General features: G+C 44.4%; 1 protein-coding gene across 2 annotated transcripts in view; it reads right to left on the minus strand.

Annotated features, from left to right (window-relative positions):
* The window catches only part of LOC142492602 (uncharacterized), a 152320-nt gene that overhangs the window by 78506 nt on the left and 48970 nt on the right, over window positions 1-24844 (minus strand). For both annotated transcript variants that reach the window (XM_075595402.1, XM_075595400.1), the window contains exons 2-3: window positions 18949-19027; window positions 17728-18206 (exon numbers count right to left, since the gene is read on the minus strand). In XM_075595402.1, coding sequence (XP_075451517.1) covers window positions 17728-18206; window positions 18949-19027 — 558 coding nt within the window. The remainder of the gene's footprint in view (window positions 1-17727; window positions 18207-18948; window positions 19028-24844) is intronic.

Here is a 24844-nt window from a genome sequence, read left to right on the forward strand (position 1 = left end):
CAATCGGAATTAAAAAAAAGTACCTGGCCGTATACGAAATAGGTAGGGAGAGGTCTTAATTAAGAGGCGTCAGCTGATAAAATCCTCTAAGCGGTTCCCCCGGGTCAGAAGCAGCAGAGCCGGGGAGTTCACCAGGCAAGCTGAAAGATTCAAAATGGCCGCAGGGGTCAGGGTTTGCTGCGGCCAATAGGAAAGATAACGTGGTTTTCTGTTGGTAACCCCGTGGCCATGTTTATATTCCGGCACCAAAAAAGAAATACAAATCTCTCGGGTTTCCGGGCAAAGGGACACCACGGATCAGGTCCACGGTAACATCTGGTTCTGGTTAAATATTTTTAAAAAAGCACAAAGACTGGATGAAAAAAAGTTATGAGGCAAAACTGCTTCTTTAATGCACCTAATATTACATGGATCATTGTTTCCCACGCCCAGTACTTGAGGGACAAAATAACCAGAAGATGTGAGCTGGCATCAGCCATTGCAGCTCAAGGTTATCTTGTCGAATGTACAGTATTTACCTTGAGACAGTTTGGCTTGTTGCCTCACAGACGCTGCTGGGCAGGGTAGTATTTTAGGTGTTGGCGCTGTGCGTTTTGTATATGGAGAATCTTTCTCTAACACCCGCTGGCAATAAACAAGCACCAATAACTGAAGTGTGATGAATAGCCCCCATACACATTGTTTTCAGACTACATTTGTCATGTAAATGACACTTCCGACAATGTAAGAAAAGACAAACCATTGCCCCACTGTGGAAGGGAGAAGGTGGGGAATATGTGCACAGTAAAGGGAGGCCTGAAACCCATGGATCCATCATTAAAAAGAGTTAAAAGCAGCAATACAGATTTCATTTTAATTTTTATATTTATAATTACAGGATGGAAGCAGGGGGTCTCCGGCTCGGAACCATGTTAATTTCAGCTCCGGGGACCCCCTGCTTCTAGAGATGCTTACCTCCGCTGCGGTGCCGGTATCTCTGGAGTTTAAATGTTCTGGTCACGCGAGCCAATAGCAAGCTGCAACGGGTGACATCACGCCTTCCTATTGGCTCGCGGAACATATAAACGCAGCTATTACATTAGGCCCCGCTCACACAGCACGCTACAACGACGTGCGCACGCTTATGTGCGCGTGCGCGTTCATGACAGACTCCTGGCGGCCAATGGTAGTGTTCACTATTGAAACTACCATTGGCTGCAAAGTGCGGCGTCGACGCTGCTGCAGTCGCGGGAGTCTTTTCAGTCTGTGATCTCCGGCTGCAGCAGCGCAACGTCAGTTTCTGCAGCCAATCAATGTCCAGACGTTTACATTGATTGGCTGCTGAAATTGACCCGAAACTCGGCAGTGAAATCGGGGGGGACCCCCCCCTCTCCCCTCAGTATATGCTCTAACCACTATATTATACATTATATATGCTCTAAACACACACACGCTCTCACACACGCACTCTCACACACGCGTTGCCCTGTGTCGGATCATTCCGTGGGGATAATCACACATCGCCCAGCAGACGGAGGTCCGCACACGCGGACGCGCGCACGCAGCAAAGCTTCCTGTGTGAACGCGGCCTTAGGCACACGGTTCCCTGGCTGCATAGATACCGGCAGCACCTACGGAGGTAAGTATATCTGCAAGCAGAGGGATCAGGAGCTGAAATTAAACACAGTTCAGCTCCAGAGACCCCCTGCAATAAAAATAACAAAAAATGAGACCTGTAGTCCTGCTTTAAAGAGAGCGATTGGCAAGGACAAAATGAATACAAATAATCTGGGTGTGACATTAAAACATTTCAGGGAGGCCCCCCAGAGAGCAAATGCTTTGGTCTTTCCTCCCTATCATGGCCAATAATGATGTTATCTGAGGCCGTATTATCCCCCTGGTCACACTGGGAGAGAACAGCAGAGGATCCCACAGAGATAACACTGGGATAACGGATTCCGGAAACGTAAACGAAACAAATCTCGCAGCACGGCCAACTGCTTTAAATGGAGAGGCCCTCAGCTTCTTAGCTATGCGAACATCCCTAGCTTATAAAAGAAACACATGACACCTTCACTCTTTCAACACATGCGACTTAATGACAGGACTATTTTTTTTTTGTTATAGTTTCTTTTTACTCAAAAATCTATTTTTCTTTAAATGTTTGCCCATTTTTACCTTAAGGGTTTACCCCCCCTGATTTCATCAATTCTTTAAATGCAATACATACAGTATGAACAATCAATACAATGCAGTGAACCACGACCACCCACAATAGAGAGAGTTACTCCAGATCTTCAGCCAGGGATTGAACGCTCTTTCCAGTGTTCGCAGACGGTCCATGTCCACTCAGCCTGAGTGTCAACACACCATCGCTTTTTCATCACTCCCAAATTATACTGTGCCTAAGCGTTCTGTCAGCCCTGGCTACATAATCCCTCTGGTTCCCACCGCAGCTTTACATATTGATAGGAGGACGTGCTATAAATATTTGTGTTTTGGCTCACAAGATAGTGACAACTAAATATACAAACAAGCATATGTTCTTTCCATGTAGCCTGTCAATTGAGGATTATTCAAACCTTTGGAGATGGTTTAAATATCCGTTTTCCATTTCATACAATGAACGGGATTCTTTTCATGTATGTTGATGGAAAGACAACTCTAAACAAGGTGCAGGCCATGAAATGATATGCACAAAGCACCTAGGGTTGCCAGGTGGCCAGTATTGAACCGGACTGTCCTGTATTTGGCCATGTATGTGACCGCTATTACTTCTCTGGACCTGACCGGCTTTCGGGGCAGCGGGATTTCCCCAAGCAGGGTGAGCGCAGGGCTGTTTCTATTGGGCACTTCCTCCATCCTGATTGGTTGCATTACCCAGCAGCAGCCAATCAGGAGAGGTTTCAGGAGCCTGAGGGTGGGGTCAAGGAGAGGAGGAAACAGCGTGGAGCAGAGAGGTATGTGTGTGTCTCGCGCATCGCATATGTGTCCAGTATTTTTGGAGAAACCACCTGGCAACCCTAAAAGAAACTCTGTTCCTAGCTCGTCCCTTTGCTCCATATAACCACTCCCTACAATCTCTTCTTAGGCCATTCATATGAATGGGAGTAAAGGGGTGCTAACGTGTAGCACCCTATTGTGGATCAAGGCCTAACTGAGGCAAAATTGATGCAATTCATTTTTCTGATAAATTCAAATAGAGAATACATTTTATTAAAGTTCCAATGTGCTCAATCTGGAAGAGTCAAGAGGTAGTCCCCTCTCATAAAGTTATATTTATATTATAATGTTCCTACCAAGCAGTGTTTTTTTTGGCAATTTCTGGCATCTATTTTAGTTACTCTGGGAGAAGGAGCGGCTCAGTGAGTAATGACACTGACTGGCACTGAGTTTGAAGCAGGGGAGCCTGGTTCCATTCCCGGTGTCGGCTCCTTGTGACCTTGGGCAAGTCACTTTATCTCTCTGTGTCTCAGGCATCAAAAAAAACATAGTTTGTAAGCTCCACCGGGCAGGGACCTGTGCCTGCAAAATGTCTCTGCACGTAAAAAACTAGCAGCGCTATACAAGAACAAACTATGTTTATTTATATTATTATTGTTACAGGGGGGCTCAGTTATAATACTGGAAAGAGGGCTGAGAGGCCTACAGTTTAACAAGATACTGAAAAAATAAACATCTATTTTTGTGTCAAAACAGCATAGGATTGGCACTTTAATATGCAGTACCTTTAAAAAAAAACTCTTGAACATGGTTATCATTAAGCTTTGCAAAACTAAGCTCCGTTAACCTATTTAACGTGATGTTAACCTGAGTTAATCATAACGCACTGTTCACTAAAGCAGATCATGTGCTGTTAATCAGGATTTTCTCCTGTTAAAAGCATGGCGTTATGACAGCCGAAAAATCTCCAGGCACTCAAAAATCGAAATAGAATTAGATATTTATTTTATATGAAAAGACAAACGGTTTGGCCTCAAAGGGCCCACATCAGAGCCTTTTATAATCACCTATAACCCACTGGGCAGATACCTGTAACCACACCGGAGATTCCTGGTAAATGTTAATTTAAACTATTTACATATATTTTGCATGGTAACATTAGCATATTTCCAGGTATGTCCCCACATTGAGTGTTCATGACTATATGGAGGTATGCAAGTCACTGGGATCTCCCTCCATCTACTTCCTAATACAATGGTAGGGAAATGCTCCAACTTTACCTTTCAACCCCTGACCTTACACCTGCTATACAGACCAAAGTTTCTGAATGCCTCTCTGGAATATCATCCTGGATGGCCCTCCGCCGACTGAAACTTAACTTAACATGGCAAAAACAGAGCTCCTTATACTTCCTCCCAAACCTGGCCCTACTACCTCCTTCCACTTTACTGTTGGAAATACGATCATTCACCCAGTAGCCCAAGCACGCTGCCTAGGGGTCACACTTGACTTGATTCCTCTCTCTCATTCTCCTCTCATATTCAAAACGTTTCTAAAACTTGTCGCCTTTTCCTCCGCAATATCACAAAGATACGCCCTTTCCTCTGTTACTCGACTGCTAAAACTCTGACTCAGGCCCTCATTTTCTCCCGTCTCGATTACTGCAACCTCCTGCTGTCCGGCCTTCCTTCCTCTCACCTGTCTCCCCTACAATCTATCCTAAACGCTGCTGCCAGAATCACTCTACTCTTTCCTAAATCTGTCTTAGCGTCTCCCCTGCTGAAATCCCTCTCCTGGCTTCCCATCAAATCCCGCATCTCACACTCAATTCTCCTCCTCACTTTAAAGCTTTTCTGCCCCTCCTTACATCTCAGCCCTAATTTCTCACTATGCACCATCCCGACTCTTGCATTCTTCTCAAGGATGTCTTCTTTCTACCCCCTTTGTATCTAAAGCCCTCTACCGCCTTAAACCTCTCACTTTCTGCCCCGCACCTCTGGAATGCCCTTCCCCTCAATACCTGACTACCACCCTCTCTATCCACCTTTAAGACCCACCTTAAGACACATTTGCTTAAAGAAGCATATGAATAGCACTGGATAATCCTGGACACATGATACATAAAGCTTGGCCCCCTGCAGACGCACTTACTAGAATTCCCTCCTACTGTCTCTATATGTTCCCCTACCTACCAATTAGATTGTAAGCTCCTCAGAGCAGGGACTCCTCTTCCTTAATGTTACTTTTATGTCTGAAGCACTTATTCCCATGACCTGTTATTTATATTATTTGTTATTTATATGATATGTATTACTACTGTGAAGCGCTATGTACATTTATGGCACTATATAAATAAAGACATACAATACAATACAATACAATACAATACTTCCATGTACTTTCACTAAATACAACTTCAATACTATATATGCACAGATAGGACAATTATCCTAAAGAATGGGCCTGGCGTAAAGGAGTCAACTGTATGCTACTGTCAGGATCTAATTTGTTGGGAGGTAACACCTGTGGCTAAGGAATGGCAATATTATGCTAAGGAGTTCAAGATAGAAATACATAGGTATATGGACAAGGTCTACAAAAACCTACCGTCCAACTCCAAGTCAGCTGGCCCCAGAACACATATGGCTAGCAGTTGCAATTAGGTCATTTAGCTGGTTGTAGGGAACTCTACTAGAACCCGAGGGCCAACTACAAGCACATTGAACTAGAACAGAATATTTGAAACATGTACTGTAGTCTACATGACAAATAAAGTGATGCCCATAAATCGTTGAGGGGTGTCCTGAGAGTGGGTTGATTTATATTTTGGGGAAAGGCCAAGTGTGACTCAATAGTCCCGAGGGGAGGTCTGCATTAAAGAACATGTTTAAGAAAGATGAGATTGCTGTAAGGATAGATTTGAATGGCAACGTCCCCATCCTTGATTTCATGAGGCAGAAAGGGGTCCATTAAAACAAAAAAGTCTAATTTGCAGAATAACCCATTTACTGCAGAGCCATATATTGCTGGCTCCTCCAGCAGCAGATGGTTAATCAAAATTCCTAGCCTGGCTTGTTCCTGTGATAACTTTCTGAGACAAGAATAGGAAGAGATCTGCTCCAGGGCTGTGCTGGGGTGCACCGGATTAAGCGTGGAAGGAAGCCAAAATTGTGGTTGAATTCCCATGTTCTTGCGGCCAGTCGTTAAACTATTTCCGTATCCTCAGTCATGATGTTGTGGTAGAGTCACATCGAGTGGCACCCTCGAGGCTTGCTGATGTTGCCCCAATGTCATGGACTTTTTTCAGGTTTCTAAAGGACATTGTAAGCCCAACTCTCAACGAGCTGTGGCCGAGAGATCGGAATGGAAGGGAAGGATCATGCCAATGTGTTCACATGACCCCAGAGTCAAAAGGTCCTCGGCACCCTGAGGAAGTGCGCATTCTGGCACTTAAAGGATTAAACCAGTAGGCCTGTAGGGTGGCAAACATCACTTAAAGGAATTTCATTGATTGGCCAGTTGAAGAAAAAAAAAGTTGGATGAGAAACTAAATGGCAGTTGTAGTGTTGTCAACCTCCCTCCATATCCTCAAGAGATAGTAGTGCAGTCCTCATCCAGTAATTCCCTACTGCCCACAAAAATGCGAGAAGAGTGTGTGGGGGAGAAGCAGGTGAGGAGGGGAGCATGGTGGGGAGAAGCAGATGAGGAGGAGAGCATGGTGGGGAGAATCATGTGAGGACAGGAACATATTGGGGAGAAGCAGGTGAGGAGGGGGTCATATGGGGGAGAAGCAGGTGAGGAGGGGGGTAATATGGGGGAGAAGCAGGTGAGATGGGGGAGCGTATGAGGGAGAAGCAGGTGAGGAGGGGACCATGTTGGGGAGACGCAGGTGAGGAGGGGAGCATGATGAGAAGAAGCAGGTGAGGAGGGAAGCATATGGGGAGAAGCAGGTGAGGAGGGGAGCATGTGGGGAGAATCTGGTGAGGAGAAGCAGGTGAGGGGAGCATGTTGGGAAGAAGCTTGTGAGAGGGGAGCATGTGGGGAGAAGCACCTGAGGAGGGGAGCATGTGGGGAGAAGCACGTGAGGAGGGGAGCATGTTGAGGAAAAGCGGATGAGGACGGGTGCATATTGGGGAGAAGCAGGTAAGCATGTGGAATCCCAAAATATTCTGTTTATTGCATTTGCTTTACTACTGTATGAACTAGGAAACTGAAAAAGGCATTTGTTTTAATTGCCGTGTTTAAGATGTGTGGGGGGGGGGGGGGGAGGAATGAGTTTATTTTTTTAGGACTCTTGCACTGATGTAGCAAAAGTGATTTTAGCATATATGTGAATTAGTGCCAATATTCCTTTCCCATCTCCCTTGCCCTTTCTGCTACAAAGCCACACAGAGCTTCATCCCATGGCTTCAGTTTCAACTGGTTACCATAGAAGTCGTCTACGTCCCCCCTCAACTTGTAAAGCAGCTGAAATTCCACACCTGCCTAATGAAGTCTAGGGGAAAAAAAACAACGTGTTGTTGTTGCAGCCACAACTGCGATGACATATTAACACACGCGGTGTACGGCGCCCGGGGGAGAAAACCAAACCTAAATGCAGAGAACGCAAGCAAATCTTTTGCTGGGAAATAATAAAAGTAAGAAGGGAGTAAGCAGAGAATGGCTGGAAATTACATTTTTTCATTTGTTGATGGCTCTAAAAAAAAAAGAAAAGTGAAAATCTGTAAAAATAAGGGGTAAAAAAGTCTATTTTTTTAAAAGTTATAATTTACTTAATAATAATAATAATAATAATAATAGCATGTTTTTGTATAGCGCTGCTAGTTTTTACGTAGCGCTTTACAGAGACATTTTGCAGGCACAGGTCCCTGCCCCGTGGAGCTTACAATCTATTTTTTGGTGCCAGAGGCACAGGGAGATAAAGTGACTTGCCCAAGGTCACAAGGAGCCGACACCGGGAATTGAACCAGGTTCCCCTGCTTCAAACTCAGTGCCAGTCAGTGTCTTTACTCACTGAGCCACTCCTTCTCACTTTTACAAACGTGATTTTTTTATTTGATATTTTCTAATAAGTACGCAGAAATAAACAAAATATATATTGCATAAATATTTATATACAGTACGTAGAAAGTATAAACCGTCACAGGGCCCTCACTGATGAATAAGCACAATAAATGTTATATACAGGGTGCATACCGTCCAAAGGGTACGTATAATGGCAAAAAGGGACAGGCACTGCAAAAAAAAAAAAAGTGTGATTTAATAACTCAACGTTTCGGCACATACACGAGGGTGTTCATCCTTGATAAAGTGCCTGTCGGAACGAAACGTGCGTTGGGGATTTTAGGTGTGGCGTCTGGCGTCACTAAGGGTGGAGTTTAGGGGAGCGGAGGACTGTTAGCCTGCAGTGTCTCCTATCCTGCGGTCATTAGCAGCTTTCTGCCGCCTCGGTGTCAACACCGGATAATAATATTTTATTAGTTTGATTAAATGTTAGGTTCTGTGTGTACGTTATACTAGAGATACTCTTGGGATTCTTTCCCATTTCGTTTTGTATAATATCCATCCGCTTCATTCATCTGGTGGCTCCTCTCTGCGCTTCTCTAGTTCCATAATCACCTTTGGAGTAACCTTTTTCCATTATACTGTCACGTGAGACTGCACAAATAAAAGGGTTATTTTTCTGAGGTGCAAGGCGTGTAACATATTGTGCGCCCGCGCATCAATTACAATTGGCTGTGGGAGGCTGACGTTGATACAGCCGAGATGCGCGTGCGCACGGCGAGAGCGGTGGCGCGGCAGATCACAGCAAATTCATGAGAATTTATATTTTCCCGCTGCTGCTGCGCCACGTGACGCTGCCCAGCCAATCACAGCACGGCTATCGCTGTGACGTCTATAGCCACGCCCCCTTGCCGCGCACACCACCGCTTATAACATATAAACGAACCGCGCGCGCCACGTGCATGCGCAACGCCGTGCGCACACCCACATGCGCACCAGCCCCTACTATATAACAAGCCTAAAGCAGCAATACTACATTCACCCCCCTTTGTTTTTTCTTATTTATATATTTAAAGTGTGACAATGTATAATTGTATTATATTATAAATTGATAATGTATATACATTTTTTTTTTATTTACCTAAACTGGCAATCATTTAGTGCTCCTGTTATAAATCTGTAAACAATCCCGATTGTGTGCCTAACAATAATGCCTGCTTCAGTCAGTGTAACTCAGCAGCTACAATGTATTCTTGTATTACCAAGGTAACATGATCTATTTGTTACAGTTTACAGCTCAAACTGCTGGGAACATTGGCAACAAATGATCACAAACAGGAGAGTGTTGCAAAGATCTTGCACCGCTTGGGAGGTGGGCTAAAACCTGCTGTAGAAATCAAAGGATGCTTTAAAAACGGCATTAAGAGATGAATAATAATAATTTTTACAAAATACACTAAGTATAATCAAATACAGTAGTACAGAACTGATTTATTTATTTTTAAAAAACCATATAAGATGTCGCACGTGTTGCTGCTTTAAACTTGCACGGCTTCCGTTAACAGCAACTTTTTCATCCAACTATAATTCAAAGTAATTATAAATACAGTATCCGTTGCAGTATCTTTTGAACGGAAACATTCTGTGAACGATCCTTTGCATGTTCAGTTTGTATCAAACATGTCACGCTTCACTTTGTAGTGGTGTCTTGGTAACGACTTTCTCTCGTGTGATTCACTTCCTCCGCTGCGTGTCGCACAGCCGCTGCGCACAGCAGGGCACAGATCGCGCCTTTGTGGCAGCAATCTGTAACATGTTCGGTTCTTTTTAATGCTAAAAGAGTTGGGTTTGTTATATTCCTGAACCATCAACATGGGCCTAGGTATACTAAGCAGTGCTATACCACAAGACGCCTTCCGGGGCGGGAGGTCACTGTACAAGGTCTTCAGGTGGAACGGGACATTTGGCCGCGGCTTTGACCCTCCGCCGGGCCGCTACGCCAATGTAAATTAATTTAAATGGTTAATTTAGCGGTTAGTATAGGGGGATTTGGGGTATGGGGCTAGGGTTTTATGGTAGGGAATTAGGGTACAAGGTCAAAGTTTTTAGGGTAGGGGGTAGCGTTAGTAATAGGGACCAAGATTAGGATTTTTAAGGTTAGGGGTAAGGTTAGGGACATACCCTAGGTAAAAAAATATTGATGCTAAATATTTGCATAATTATTGCCCGTTGGTTGTATTGATTGCCAACACGGAAAGGATATGAATGTATGGAATTGTTGCCATGTTAATCTTTATGTCGGCCACAGGCCATAGTACCCCCAGTTAGGAACTAGATGCAGAAAGTATCCGAGTGATTAGTTATTGAACATGACCACAGATCGTTAGACCCAATATAATTAGTGTCGAGATCACCTATTGGCATCCAGGCCTGTAGCAGAGGCTCCTCTATATCAGAGAGCCAAGCTAGTCTGGTCTGCCTGCCTTCAAGCACAGGAGAACCCCAATAATACCTGCGGAGAAGGTACCCAGGAAATGGGTTGAAATACCCATTGCTGTGTGTTGTACAGTACATACTATTAAAGGGGTTAGCATAATATCACTGGGCCCACTCTGAGCATATAAAGAAGGGATCTTTCAGCCTATTTCCCAGTGGCTATATGGTCTGTATGCCAGACAAGGACAGGTAATAACACACACAAACACAAGTATCTCTACAAATACAAAGAAATACAGTACAACTCCCAGTATGTTATGATGTTCATCAAAAGAATGAGTGCACATTTTTCCATGTAGCAGCATAGCGCAGTACTGGGACTATACTGTATAATGCTCCCTGCCTCCTGTACTGGCATGTGAAGCCAGCACTGCATATGTTACCAAACCCCTGCAATTTAGGGATCTCTAAGCCTGTATTTAGCGCTGTCAGAGGTTGCATTTAGTTTAATACAAGATCTTTCATAATTCGTACTACTTTCATTTTTTTTTTTTTTAAATGTATGGCTTTATATTAAAACTAATACACATACACTGAAGCAGTGACATTTTTTGCAACCGAAGTACGTTGGTATACCATTTAACGCCCCAATATTGGAGTTCACGATAATTTATTGACATTTCTGTACACTAGAATTCCATCTATGAACACCACAAACGTCGGCCCACTAAAACGCACCCAACCTACTGTACAACGAACCTGCTTTTCTCCAGGATCAACGTCTGCTAGAACATTGAAATACATCATACACGAACCAAAGCACACGGGAAACTGAAAGTCGACCACAGTGTTTAGTATTACTATTCCCTCAAGCAAAGGTATTCCATGCATGTTTTAGTATTTTTCAAAAAAAGGTAATAATGTTTAATCTTTTGGCGTAAAACATAACAAGCCTGTTAATATGTATAATTACAATTTGTTACAAAAAGAAAAGAAACTCAAAACTAACAAACATTCAAAAACGTTTAGCTCAAATTTATTGCGTCTGGAAAAGTAATTTCCATCCATCTCCTGTGGAAACCAACGTCTATGTGTCTACTGCCACTATAGATGTGTAGAGGCCTGAGGTTTCAAATCGACATAGGAAGGACAAAAATGAAAGAGAGGCAAGGGGAGCCCACCGAGTTCGGCGCAAGTTTCAGGAAGAAATTCACCAACTTAGCCGAATGAAACCGTATCATTGGCAGGGAGGCCGCGCTGACGCCCAACGTTCGCTTGTGATGAGCATCACCGCTCTCTACCTGCCTGACCACAAGGAGGGAGCGCGGCGCTTAAAGACCTCAGTGCAAATGAGAGGCTTCGCCTGCAAGTGGCATGCTCCTGTGTGGCACAGCCATAACTGGACTGCCGAGAGCTTTTACCTTTTCAATCATTACATGTATAACCCCTGAATGCCCCATCGCGTCATGAGGTCTGGCACGCCAGGGGCTTTCCTCCTAGTTTTCTAGGGGCGGATCGCGTTCAGCACCACTGTGACATCACCGTCACCAGCAGCCATCGCGTGGCGCGTTTAAATTATCGCAGTGTGCCGGAGGGGCTGTGGCTTGCCAATGTTAAATGGAATGAGGGTGTCAGAGTGCTTGGGTCCTTATTAGAAATGGTGCGGTCTATTACGCCATTTAAAGAAGGCTGCCATGTAGATTTTAGGCAGCAATCCATCCAGCTTTAGCAAGATCATTTGATTAATGCTCTACAGCAGGGGACTCAACTCCAGTCCTAAATCCCCCCCCCCCCCCTCAAACAGGTCAGGTTTTCAGGCTATCCCAGCTTCAGCACAGGTGGCTCAATCAGGGTCTCAGGAAGACTGAGCCTCTGATTTAGCCACCTCTAATGAAGCAGAGACTGATTGAGAAACCTGTGCTGAAGCAGGGATATCCTGAAAACCTGACCTGTTGGGGGGGGGGGAGGAGGGGGCTTGCGGACTGGAGTTGAGCACCCCTGTTTTACAGGAAGGGATGGTGGGTCTCTGTGTTGGACATAAACAAATGTATACATACTGTATACATACACACATACTAAGGAATTTGCATCATAATGTTACGGGGGTTTGATTTCTGTCTTCTGACAGTGTTAATTGTACTGACTCGCAGGTGGCAAATGCTTCATTTCTTTAACCCTTAAAGCACGTTGACATGCTCTCTCGTTCAGTCCAAGCCTGCTACCTTCTATTGTAATCGGGAAGCTCTTTAGTCCACAAAACAATAGGAAATATGATGTATTTAGTAGGCAGTAGGCACCTGCTTAAATGGAGTTTACCTTGGACGGGGTTAGCAGGCTGCTTTCTTTTGTTTTTTTCTTAAACAAAAGATGCAACTAATATTCAGTTCCACTAATAAATTGCAAATCAAATTCGGAAAGGAGCGCATGGTGTAATTTGTTTTTCGATTATTTGATCAAAAAATTTTCGTCGCTGGCTGGAGAAAACATTGCTACTACCTTGGAATTTGTCAACAAGGCATGTACACACGCGCGCGCACGCACGCACACGCACGCACACGCACACACGCGCACACGGGGCCGGCTGGGAGTTTGGCAGGGCTCAGGGCTGGGAGAGAGCGCGGGACATCTTACCTTTTCCTGCTCATCCAGCCAGGTCGCGTTGTCATGACGACACAGCGTCATTCGACGTCGCGCTGTCATGGTGACGTGTCGTCACCAGGAGGAAATGCCAGAGCTGAGCAGGAGAAGATGCCGGAGCTGAGCAGGAGAAGATGCCGGAGCTGACAGACGCCCGGCGCTCTGCCCCCGGCAATCAGTTTAGATGTTGTGGGGAAGAGCGCGGGGGCCTCTGTAAGAGTGGGGCTCAGTGCGACTGCATCGATGGCACCACCATCAAGCTGGCCTGCGCACACACACACACACACACACACACCAAGGTAGTCTATGTTGGTGGAAAATTCAATGCTGACAAAATAACCACCAAATATTTTTCACATATCAGAGAAAAGCATGAAATAGAATAATGTACACAACACAGTGTCTCCTGCAGCAATAATCACAGTGAATGCCAAACAGTGATCACATGGCTTATTTTTCCTTGTTTGACTGACTGACATGTGCCGGCTTCAGTATACGGTTGTAACTAGTTTATACCATTAGCAAATTCTGCCTCCAAGTTTGTGGAAACGGGATTAAACTCAAGTATGTATACTGCATACCTGTGGAGACCGACCTTTCAGATACAGGGTACTTCTACAAGTTCCAAATGATAGAGTCTCCGACAGGTCTACCTTTCCCTTATAATTACAAGGCATACAGTGCTTCGACTGGGGGCAAGGGTTCTGGTTAATGATATGTAAATGAGTACTCCAAGTTCACAAGTTCCCAGATAATAATGAATCCAAAAGCTTTTCTTCTCCCCAACACAAGAGTACAGGCGGTCCACGGTTATACGACAATGCGTTCTTGAAAACGGCGTCTGATAGTCAATCGTCGTGAAGCAAATCCCATTTTCTGCACATGTATTATAAAGTCGGATATGAGAGTCGGAGAAGGCGTTTTTGGTGACGTAAAACTGGCCGTTGGCGCGTATTACAAAGCGTCGGATATGCTGCTCGTCGAATAGTGAAACGTCGGAAAGCGAGGCCCGCCTGTACAGTGCACCCGTCCAGAGTTTACAAACGATAGTAAGACTTCTCTTCTACCCAAGAATGAAATCTACATGGCAGACAACCTTGTTTGATGAAGATTTCTTCCATTCGTGAAGAGGAAAGAAGTATAAATAGAGGTGAAAGTATAATTACATGTAAATAAATCATGTTAAAATTCAGATTTCAAGTGAGCATTGTAAATCCCGCAGTTACATGATATAAAAAAAAAACATTTTTTAAAGAAGGGCTCATACACATACAAGAATAGAAAAGGCACAATTGCTTTGTTTTGGGCTTAATGCACGAGTGGCTCTGCGTGAATAAATACTCTTTGCTGTATGGCTTTTCCCAGAGCTGCCAAGATTGAGATTAGGGGCCCCGGTCCAGGGATGGGGGGGCCGGCTTGCTGGCGGTACCATCAATATGACTGCACCTGGCGCCCCGCCCTTACTACCACGTGACAATGCATCGCCATGACGACGCAACGTCACATGACGCGAGGGCGGACAAGAGGTCCCCGCGTATCACGTGACGTCGCGTCATCAAGGCTAACGCATTGCAGGAGGAGGAGATGCCGGCTCCGGAAGAGGCCCCGCGAAACTCCCAACCGGGCCTGAACACTTCCATTAAAATACAATATAATCACGCTATGAAGGGTACGGAAAGCATGGTTCTCTGCAAAGAGAGTAGTTAATGCACAAGCAGCGTGGGAAGTGAAGGCACAAAGAATATACAAACCCTGCGGATTTTGGATCAGTAAAAACTGAAGCGCAACTAGAAAGAGTAGTTAATAGTGTATGTTATATTGTATATACAGTATTATTTCTACTATATATATATATATAATAAAACAGACACTGCTTAGAAATAAATGTCAAAAGATACCTCATCCACTCGCCCAGGATGAGTGTAAAATTGGGGGCGACATATGGATCCAAGAGACTGCAGTTGCTGCAGAGCCTTTTTCCGGAAGCAGAGCTAGATTAAGGTCTAAATAGAGACACGGAAGGCTGAAAACGTGATAAGCACATATGTATACCCAGAATGATATCGCTAAATTAGACATACTCCTGGCACTACAGCTTCCAGATCTGACATGCGAGGTCCCTAATGCCCCAGTGTATGTGGAATCCAGAAGTATCAATAGATCTATTCAACATTAGAACTCTGCCCAGCACAATAAAACAAGAAACTTGGTGAAAAGTGCACAAGATCCCATTGAAGTGATACTCAGGATTCATCAGTATTGCTGCAGAAGTCTACCCTCACAATGCATTCATTCCACTAACTCCATAGAATAAATGTTCAAATGACCAAAGATGTTGGATAACATTCTGCATTGCAGAGATACTGCCTAGCATGCTCTTGTGCAGGGGAGCGCAAACGTCTGTTCCTGCGCCCCCCTGCATCCACTCCCCCGGTGCTCGCGCCACCCTTATCTGCCCGCCGGCGGCAGTGGGGTCATGTGATGTGACGTCACGAGTTGCCATGGCGACGGCCGTCAACGTGGGGTCATGTGACGTCACAGCGGCGTCATTTGACGCCACCTTGCCATGTCAACGCGTCGTCTGAAGCCGGCTGAACCTGGGTACGTTCAGTTTCAGAGGCCTCACACGACCCCTGGCATTTAATTTAAATGCCTTGGGGAAGAGTGTGGGGCCTCTGCAACTGCCTGCGCCCTCCCGCCCGCCCAAGGAATTTCTGCGCGCGCCTGTTCTAGGGCAAAAGACTGATGTAGAAACGATTCATCTCTTTTTAACCATCAGTGCTAGAGGCGTTTGTAACACATTATAGGGCTCACTGATCCAGCACTGAAAGTGATAAATATCAAGGCTACCAAGTTTCTCCAACAATGGGGCACATCCATCATCAAATGTCAGTATGAGTTATCGCACCCGTTCCGGTGCAAACACCCATTGAAGTCAACAGGAATTAACGCCAGAACAGGTGCGATAACCCATACCAGCACTGGATGGATGTGCCCCAATATACCTTACTTGGACTGCACTGCAGAATAGGTTGACACCTTTTAACTAATAATAAATTACTCTTACAACAGCCTATGTTATGGACCTCCAAAAGTGGTCATTCAACCAAACTTGATCTCACAAGGATAACAAAACCAAGGCTGAGAAATGCTCTTGCCAACAATCCCTATACTATTCGTCATATACCTGGATGTTGTTCTTTATGTCCATTCCCGATCAAAAGAAAGACCAGAGTAACAAGATTGCAAACAGGCATATAACTACATGTCTCTCGTATTCAGAACGTCTCAAGTAATCATTTGGGAAGTCCAAGATCCAACTGAACTTCTAATTTGTGCCTAGAAAATAGTACAAAAGTAAAACATTTTGCAAGAGGTCCAACCCCAAAAACATCGAAATAGTGAGTGTGCGAAAGTTAATATATAAAAAAAACACAACACTGATCTTTCCAAAAAATATGTCCAGACACAAAAAGAAGGGTGAGATGAGTAAGAGACAAAAACCCTCCACTGCCCGGCAAGTACAAATATCACTTGTATATCACATTTGCATGTTTCGCCATTATCTCTTAGTATAGAGCGCTTCCACTGCAGCCAGGGATTCTGGGTAATGACATGCAAATGAGCACTCACAATGTGTCACTTTTTGCTTCTTGTCCATTTTAACATGGAACCCCAACAAGTTTATGCCTGTCACATTACCCGGCTTTTTTCAGCACAATCTGGGTTAAATGCATAACCAGTAAACCTACTCACAGACATCTGTAGAGCTAATGAGACCGAAAAGGTCCAAACAGCTGTCTGTAGGTATGTTTACTGGCTCTGCCCTTCTTTAACTCAGGCTTTACTGAAAAGCTGTGTAATGCGGCACACATAAGTTTATAGGGCTCCATGTTAAATGAACAAGAATCAAAATGTGACACTGAGTGCTCATTTGCATGTCATTACCCAGAATCCCTGGCTGCAGTGGAAGTATTGTATGCTAGGAGATAATGTTGAAAAGCAGCGTTGTCGATCTGAGACATGAATGTGCTCACAAGTGATATTTTTATTTGCTGTAAAAAAATATGTCTAAATATTTGTTTAAGTGATTGGAGAGCAGTACTTTGTGTTAAGCAGAGTGGCCGGTGTTCTGCCCGGAACATTTTATTTCTCAGCTCCTTTCATAATAATCAGTTATACACACGTGGGTACTATTGTCTTTAGTCTGTACATTTATTGTGTCATTTCCAATTTGCCTCATCTAATATATCCCGGACAATTAGTTCTCAAGTCAATGAGACAAAATGAGCAGGATGGTTACAGAGGTCAAAATGAACATACTTATATATAATGGATGTTCTACACACTTTACCGGGAACCTTATCCAAACTTGGACTGATACTTGGTGAAATATGAGACTGGCCAGGTTTCCAGGAATGACGGGGGGAGAAAATCATGACATTTTGAGAGCAGTTTTAGGAAGAGTCAGCTCCGCACCCACGGGTATATGTATGTGTGTCGGTATGTATGGATAAGTGTATGGATGTGAGTGCATGATTGTATAATTGTATCGGTGTGTGCACAGTGAATGTATATATGACCCAGGATATACTGTATGCAAGAGTGCAAGCCTTGATATAACGTTATTGCCCTATAACGGGCGCCTACAATCTTTTTTTCCCCTGTGGGCCCTTGATACCCCAGTAAGTGTTTATGTATAGAGAGTCAAGGTAAACTGGAACCTACCTGTTGCATCTTTTCCAAGTCGAGACTGGGCCTGCTGATCTTGTCTCCATAACCTTGTCTGTGTCTTTTACATGGCATTCCTTGGTCAAAATGGGACCCCACGCTTGTGAATATGATGGGGCGAGAAGCTGGGTTTCGTGCCAGAGGCTGCAGTCTTTTAGGAGGGGAGGCACTGAACAGGACAGGGCTGGTGCTGCCACGCAAGCCATCAGCCTGCTCCACAGGCCTAAAGGACATTGCACACAAGTGCTTCACCTCCTCGTCACTGGATGCGTTGTCGCTGTGGCAACTTAGTCTGCTGACCTGGGACCACTTGCGCTTCTCTGCAGCAAACTCCCTGCTAATCCGCTCCAGTTCCTCCTCAGAACTATGACGGTCCAGGCCGGGGTGGAAGAGGGCGCGTACTTTACAGCACTGGTTCTCCTGGTTCTGCTGCTGGTTTGTTGCCAACGGGGTCAAAATACAATTCCGTCTTCTTTCTGACATCAATAAACAAGAAACATCTGTAACCAATGAAGTTACACGACTTTCACTTGACTCCAATGTTTTGATATCCAAATATTGTCAGTTCATTCCCCCATTATTACATGCCCAAACAATGCACAGTGTCTTGGAAGCTTCTGGATCTATTGGCAATGGATTTAGTTACATTTTAAACTTTTTGCTCTAGCTCAATTAGTTCCCACCCCACCCTTGAGCTAATATGGCCATAGCATTACATAAGCCGGCAGGATTAACAAGCGCCAGGACTTTAATACTTCAATAGGACCTAAAACCTAAAATTCCAAGGTTAGTTTGCGGAGTGTCGTAAAACTGGCATATGGTGCGATTAATATCAAATCTCAATACTGGAGGTACAAAGGGTTTTTTGAAAGTAATCATGAACAAAGCACAGGGTAATAATAAAGAATCAAGTACAGAAATCCAGTTCAGATCTGTTGGAATGAAAAACTCTTGGCATTTGAAAGAAAGAAAAAAAAAAATACTTATCCTAATGTTTCCCTCCTTGAAAGTCCTAAGCAAGATCCAAGCTCGTGAGTTCATGAAATACAGTTGAGGCCCCATTAATGCTACTTTCTTTGTATATTAGACACAAGGATAGAACAGAATGACCTAGCCATATGTCCAATGAATAGAATATTCTATTCCTGCTTAGACAGCACTTCCTGTGGGCCCTGCGCGGATTCTAAGTCCTGCTCATGCTCCAGCCCCAGATCTTACCGTTGTCAATCTGTGCAAGTTCCTGATTTTCTCCTTCAGAATCGTCGCTGTCTTCCTCGTCGCTCGGCGGGTATGAAATCTACAAAAACAAGGAGGTCTTACCACTTCTCATAGAGAAAACTAAAGTGACGGGTTGACACAAACGGGTTAAAAATGCATTTCGCCTCTTCTGGACATTATTCAGGGTAATCCAAAGTGGCATGAAAAGCGGCATCACAAACACGGAGTGGGTGTCGATCATTCGAGCATAGTACAAAAACACTATATTTCGATACTAGATCACACACAGATTGAGAAGACCTAGCAGCAAGTACTGTAGCAAGTTGTGGCAGTAGAGCAGCAAGATTTACAACCTTAAAGGCGGTGGAGTAGTCCGTATATCTATTAGCTACTGCCTGTTTCAGACTATCAGACTTGGCTCTAAACGCACATTAAGAGAAATTCAAAAATTACAAAGTTTGAACATGTTTTGCATCCGTTCTCCCCCCTCCCCCACACCTCTCAAGTTATTTTATGCATCCATTAACCGCTCCGCTGACAGAATCCTGCAATGCATTGTAGGACCCCTTGGTAGCAAGGGGTTATTGACCAAATCTGATCTAGTGTTGCCCTAATGAACCCACGAAAGACAAGCCAATATGATATGACTTCTATCTTTCTCGTATTTGATGCAATTGCCAGGAGTTCGAATATACTGTACATAACTTTGTTCATCTGCTATGGATCAGAGATTTTCCTGCAACTTAAGATAAACCAATATTGATACCAACACCAGCGACCCCATGTAAGAGTGGCCATTACATGCAAAGCCAATGTAGGAGTAACCATGACATGCAAAGCCAATGTAGAATTAACCATGACATGCAAAGCCAATGTAAGAGTGACCATGACATGCAAAGCCAATGTAAGAGTGGCCATGACATGCAAAGCCAATGTAGGAGTAACCATGACATGCAAAGCCAATGTAGGAGTAACCATGACATGCAAAGCCAATGTAAGAGTGCCCATGACATGCAAAGCCAATGTAAGAGTGACCATGACATGCAAAGCCAATGTAGGAGTAACCATGACATGCAAAGCCAATGTAAGAGTGACCATGACATGCAAAGCCAATGTAGGAGTGACCATGACATGCAAAGCCAATGTAAGAGTGGCCATGACATGCAAAGCCAATGTAAGAGTGACCAGGACATGCAAAGCCAATGTAAGAGTGGCCATGACATGCAAAGCCAATGTCCACCTTTCTGCTCCTAAGACTTTATGGGTCCATATCAACTGAAAAAAGGATGTCATATTGATAAGAATCAGCGTGGTTCTGCTCTGGGAGGGAAACCTGGACCAGTAAGTACCAGGTATATTTGGGGAGGTTTCTGCATGAGTGGTCCTTGTGAAAGCAGACATACTTTAACAGGCTGGTTAATACGGGTGCTGCCCAGCAAAACCTTTACCAAGTTGCATTTGCCGATGCCAAAACAGAAACCCTAATCACAGTATGAAGTCATTGTTAATATATCAATGGAAACTTTGAATTGTAAATAGATGTTGGCAAAAGCAAAGCAACTAATCAGGCAGTACAGAAAACAATGACTAACATCCCAAGGGGAAACAGGGCCTGTGCAGTTTAGAGGGGAATGTGTTGATGTTTCCTAGTGTTAAACTGTGTGAAACACAGGAGAGACATTTTGCCTCAACAGCTTACTAATGCTAACAGCAAGATCTAAATATACCAGTGCACAGCTTACCAACTGTGAAAGAGATGCAGCTGTGAGCCTACGGGACTGTTTGATAAATAGGAGGGTTTGTTAACAGGGAGAGCAGCTGTTACACACACCTATATATTTTACAAAAGGTCTACGGTGTTTTAAAGGTTTCACATTTACTGTAAAAATGGAAAATTGTAGTTTTATTTGGAAGTATTGTACATTATGTATGTATGCATGTCTTGATTTATATAGCGCCCAATGTACTCAGCGCTTTGCAAAAGAGACGGTACAGGAAATTATAATACAGTAAGTGCAACACAATCAGACAATAGGAAAGGAAATCCCTGCCCCAGAGAGCTTACAATCTAAGTGGTATGTTGGGAGACTTGGAGATAGCAGGTGAGTGAATAAGTGCAGTAGACGGCAGTGAAATGGTTGGTAGGAGGGACTGCGGGTGTGGGACAGTAGCCCTGAGTCTAGGCTATTGAAATGCTTCAAGAGGTAAGTTTTAAGGTTTGATGTATGAATGTATGTCTTTATTTATATAGCGCCATTAGTGTACATAGCGCTTCACAGCAGTAATACACGTGACAATCATATAAATAACAAATAATATAAATAACAGATCATTGGAATATGTGCATCAGACATAAAAGTAACATTTCGGAAGAGGAGTCCCTGCTCCGAGGAGCTTACAATCTAATTGGTAGTAAGAACGTACAGAGACAGTAGGAGGGCGTTCTGGTAAGTGCGTCTGCAGGGGGCCAAGCTTTATGTATCGTGTATAGTATTATCCACAGTGCTACTCATATGCTTCTTTAAGCAAGTGTGTCTTAAGGTGGGTCTTAAAGGTGGATAGAGAGGGTGCTAGTCGGGTACTGAGGGGAAGGGCATTCCAGAGGTGTGGGGCAGTCAGTGAGAAAGGTTTAAGGCGGTAGAGGGCTTTAAATACAAAGGGGGTAGAGAGAAGACATCCTTGAGCAGAACGCAAGAGTCGAGATGGTGCATAGCGAGAAATTAGGGCTGAGATGTAAGGAGGGGCAGAAGAGTGTAAAGCTTTAAAAGTGAGGAGAAGAATTGAGTGTGAGATGTGTGCTTTGATCGGAAGCCAGCAGAGGGATTTCAGCAGGGGAGACGCCGAGACAGATTTAGGAAAGAGTAGAGTGATTTCTGGCAGCAGCATTTAGGATAGATTGTAGGGGAGACCGGTGAGAGACAGGAAGGCCGGACAGCAGGAGGTTACAGTAACCGAGAAGGGAGAGAATGAGGGCCTGAGTCAGAGTTTTAGCAGTCGAGCACCAGAGGAAAGGGCGTATCTTTGTTATATTGCGGAGGAATAAGCGACAGGTTTTACATACGTTTTGAACGTGAGGGGCGAATGTGAGAGAGGAGTCGAGTGTGACCCCAAGGCAGCGTGCTTGCGCTACTGGGTGGATGATGGTGCTTCCAACACTAATGTGGAAGGCGGTAGTAGGGCCAGGTTTGGGAGGAAGTATAAGGAGCTCTGTTTTTGACATGTTAAGTTTCAGTCGGCGGCTGCACAATACCATCAAGGCAAAGACAAAGAGAACCAAGAAAATACTGATTTATTTCATCTTGGACTTTTTGACTGTGGCGTGACTAGAAATGGAGTGTATAATTAGTAGTGCAGATTTTCATGTCACGGCGATTTTCTCTGCAGACTATCCCCAATTTATTTTAATTTGCATTACCTTTAATATATTGTTTAATTAATGCACATCGATTAGTTACTACACATCGGGGCAAGTTCTGCTTTCCAGCCCTAGAAAAATCCGGTATAGCCCCCCATTTAGCATTTACAAGTCACTATAGTACTGCCACAGTTAGGGTAACCTGCGTGCACGTAAAGTTTGTGGCTTTCCTATCATTTCTTGGACGGGGTTCTCTTTCTTTTTGCTGTAATTAATTTCCCCGTGTGCACCGACCCATCACCCATTTTCCTAAGGTAGAGCGGGTATCCCGCCTCAATACCATTTTTCCCCAGAACGAAAACCATCAAGAACTTTAAGATAAATAAAATTAAAGAATAAAGCAGCAATCCTAATACAGGCTTGTAACAGGGACTTACCCCTGTTAAGAAACGTGCCTCTAATCCAGCAGTGTGCTGGTTAATTGCACACCTGCAAGCAACCAACCCCACCTGCCTAATCAGAACTCTGTCAGAAAAAGCCTGTTCAGAGACACAGGAAGAGGATTCCTTAGTCTCACAATTGGGGGGCTGAACCAAGGAAGGACAGACAGATTTTTCTTTAGTCCATACTGTACTGACTAGAGGAACAGATGTCTTGAGTTGCAGAAGGACTGGACTGTATGCTGATAGCAAGAGAAGGGGGCCAGACCTCTAAATCTGGACAGACATTGCCTTAGCACACAAAGGTGCTGACCCAGGAGAGCAGGGAGGCTTCGCCTACAGCTACAAGAGGCAGATAAAACTTTCTTTTGGGACTGTTAAATATCTGCATAAATGTATATATATTTGGGGCTGGTAATTAGCATAGCTAACCACCCAGTTAGAGAGGGCTAAACTACATGTGTAGATATTCAGGCGCAATAAAACCTAATTTTAGTTTCACTTTAAACGGTCTCCATTGCGTACCGCTCTACACATCTCTTACAAGGCTATTATACATAAACATAGTGTGTAAGGAATGGATCTGTTTCTTTTGCATGACCAGAGGTCTATGTACTTTAAAAAGGATACACATATATGTAACCCCATGCGTGATAAGCCACACACTCACACTGCCCCCTGGCAGGTTTCTCTTCAGTGTGCACTGGACATGTGACTGTAATGGACATGAGAAGAGCCAATAATAACGGCTATGAAAGAGGAGGGCCTATGAAGGAAAGGAGCCTTTAAAAAAAGGTGTGCCACCATGCTGAGTCAGATCTGCGCAGACCTGAGTGCTATCAGGTTTGGTCGAGGTCTGCAGAGAGTGCACGTGTGCACGTCCGCAGCGGTACCAAAGCACCTTTTCAAAGCACAGGCTGCAACAGTTAGTACACAACAAGCGCCCACGTGTACCGGCACCATCACAAGCCAACATACGCAGGATTGGGGTGGCTAATACACTACTGACCCAATACACGCACAGCGCGCAGCGTTATTGAGGCTTGTGCTATACTTGTGTACTGTGTGTAGTGACCCTCGGCAGAGGAGCACAAGGTACCAGAGTTAGGCTGCGCTTATAGTGCCGGCGACAGCGACGTAGCTGCAAAACAAATGTATTGGAGCCGTCGCGTGCGCTTATAGTAGGAGCGACAGCGCGACGGATTGGTAGCGATCGCTGGAAGTCACTTCAATTTGATTTTTCCAGCGATCGCAGCGTGACGTCATCGTCGCCGGCACTATAAGCGCAGCCTTAGTAAGGTATAAGTAAACTACTTGTATTACCCATACTGTGCCTGTGTTCTTCCTGCCGTCTGACTGTAACCACGTGTGGCCCAATAAGTTAGTAATAGGGACTTTCTGCAATATTCATTATTCTCAGAGCTAAAAGTAGAGGGATTACATACAAATCATGACCAGCAGCACACACAGCAACAGCGACTTGCCTGGATGAACTTAAAAATGAATTATATAAATCAACATTGAAAAATTAAGGCACTCCCAGGACTTAAAGTATTAGAAAAAATATGATACATTAAATATTTTTTTCTAATACTTTAAGTCCTGGGAGTGCCTTAGCTTTTCTATGTTTATTTTATACACACACGGATAGACACAAATCTAAAAAAAAAAAAAAAATTGGGAGCCAGACATAATTTTTAGAAGCCAGCAATTTGTTAGGGAGAGGTGAGCGGGGGAGGGGAAGGTTGAGGATGGGAGGGGTGGAGGGGAAGGGTTCAGGCTGCTCCCCTGCCCCTCTGCACCCGTCTCTGTGGGACACACAGACTCCTCCCCCTGTCACAATGAGCATTGAGAGCAGGGGCGGGCTGAGTACACGAGGGCTCTGACTAGCTCCACCCGTCACCGAATAGCTCCATCCCTCATCGAATAGCTCCACCCCTCACCGAATAGCTCCACCTCTCGCTGACCAGCTCCACACCAAGTTCTCACATGCCTCTGCTTTTCGTACCCCCCGCTCCACTCACTAAACAGTGGTGACTTGACCATTCAGACATCACTACACACAGCACTGGTGCCAGGAGGAGGATTCTAGGCGCCCGGG

Source organism: Ascaphus truei, chromosome 4, assembly GCF_040206685.1.
Source record: "Ascaphus truei isolate aAscTru1 chromosome 4, aAscTru1.hap1, whole genome shotgun sequence".
Taxonomy (NCBI): domain Eukaryota; kingdom Metazoa; phylum Chordata; class Amphibia; order Anura; family Ascaphidae; genus Ascaphus; species Ascaphus truei.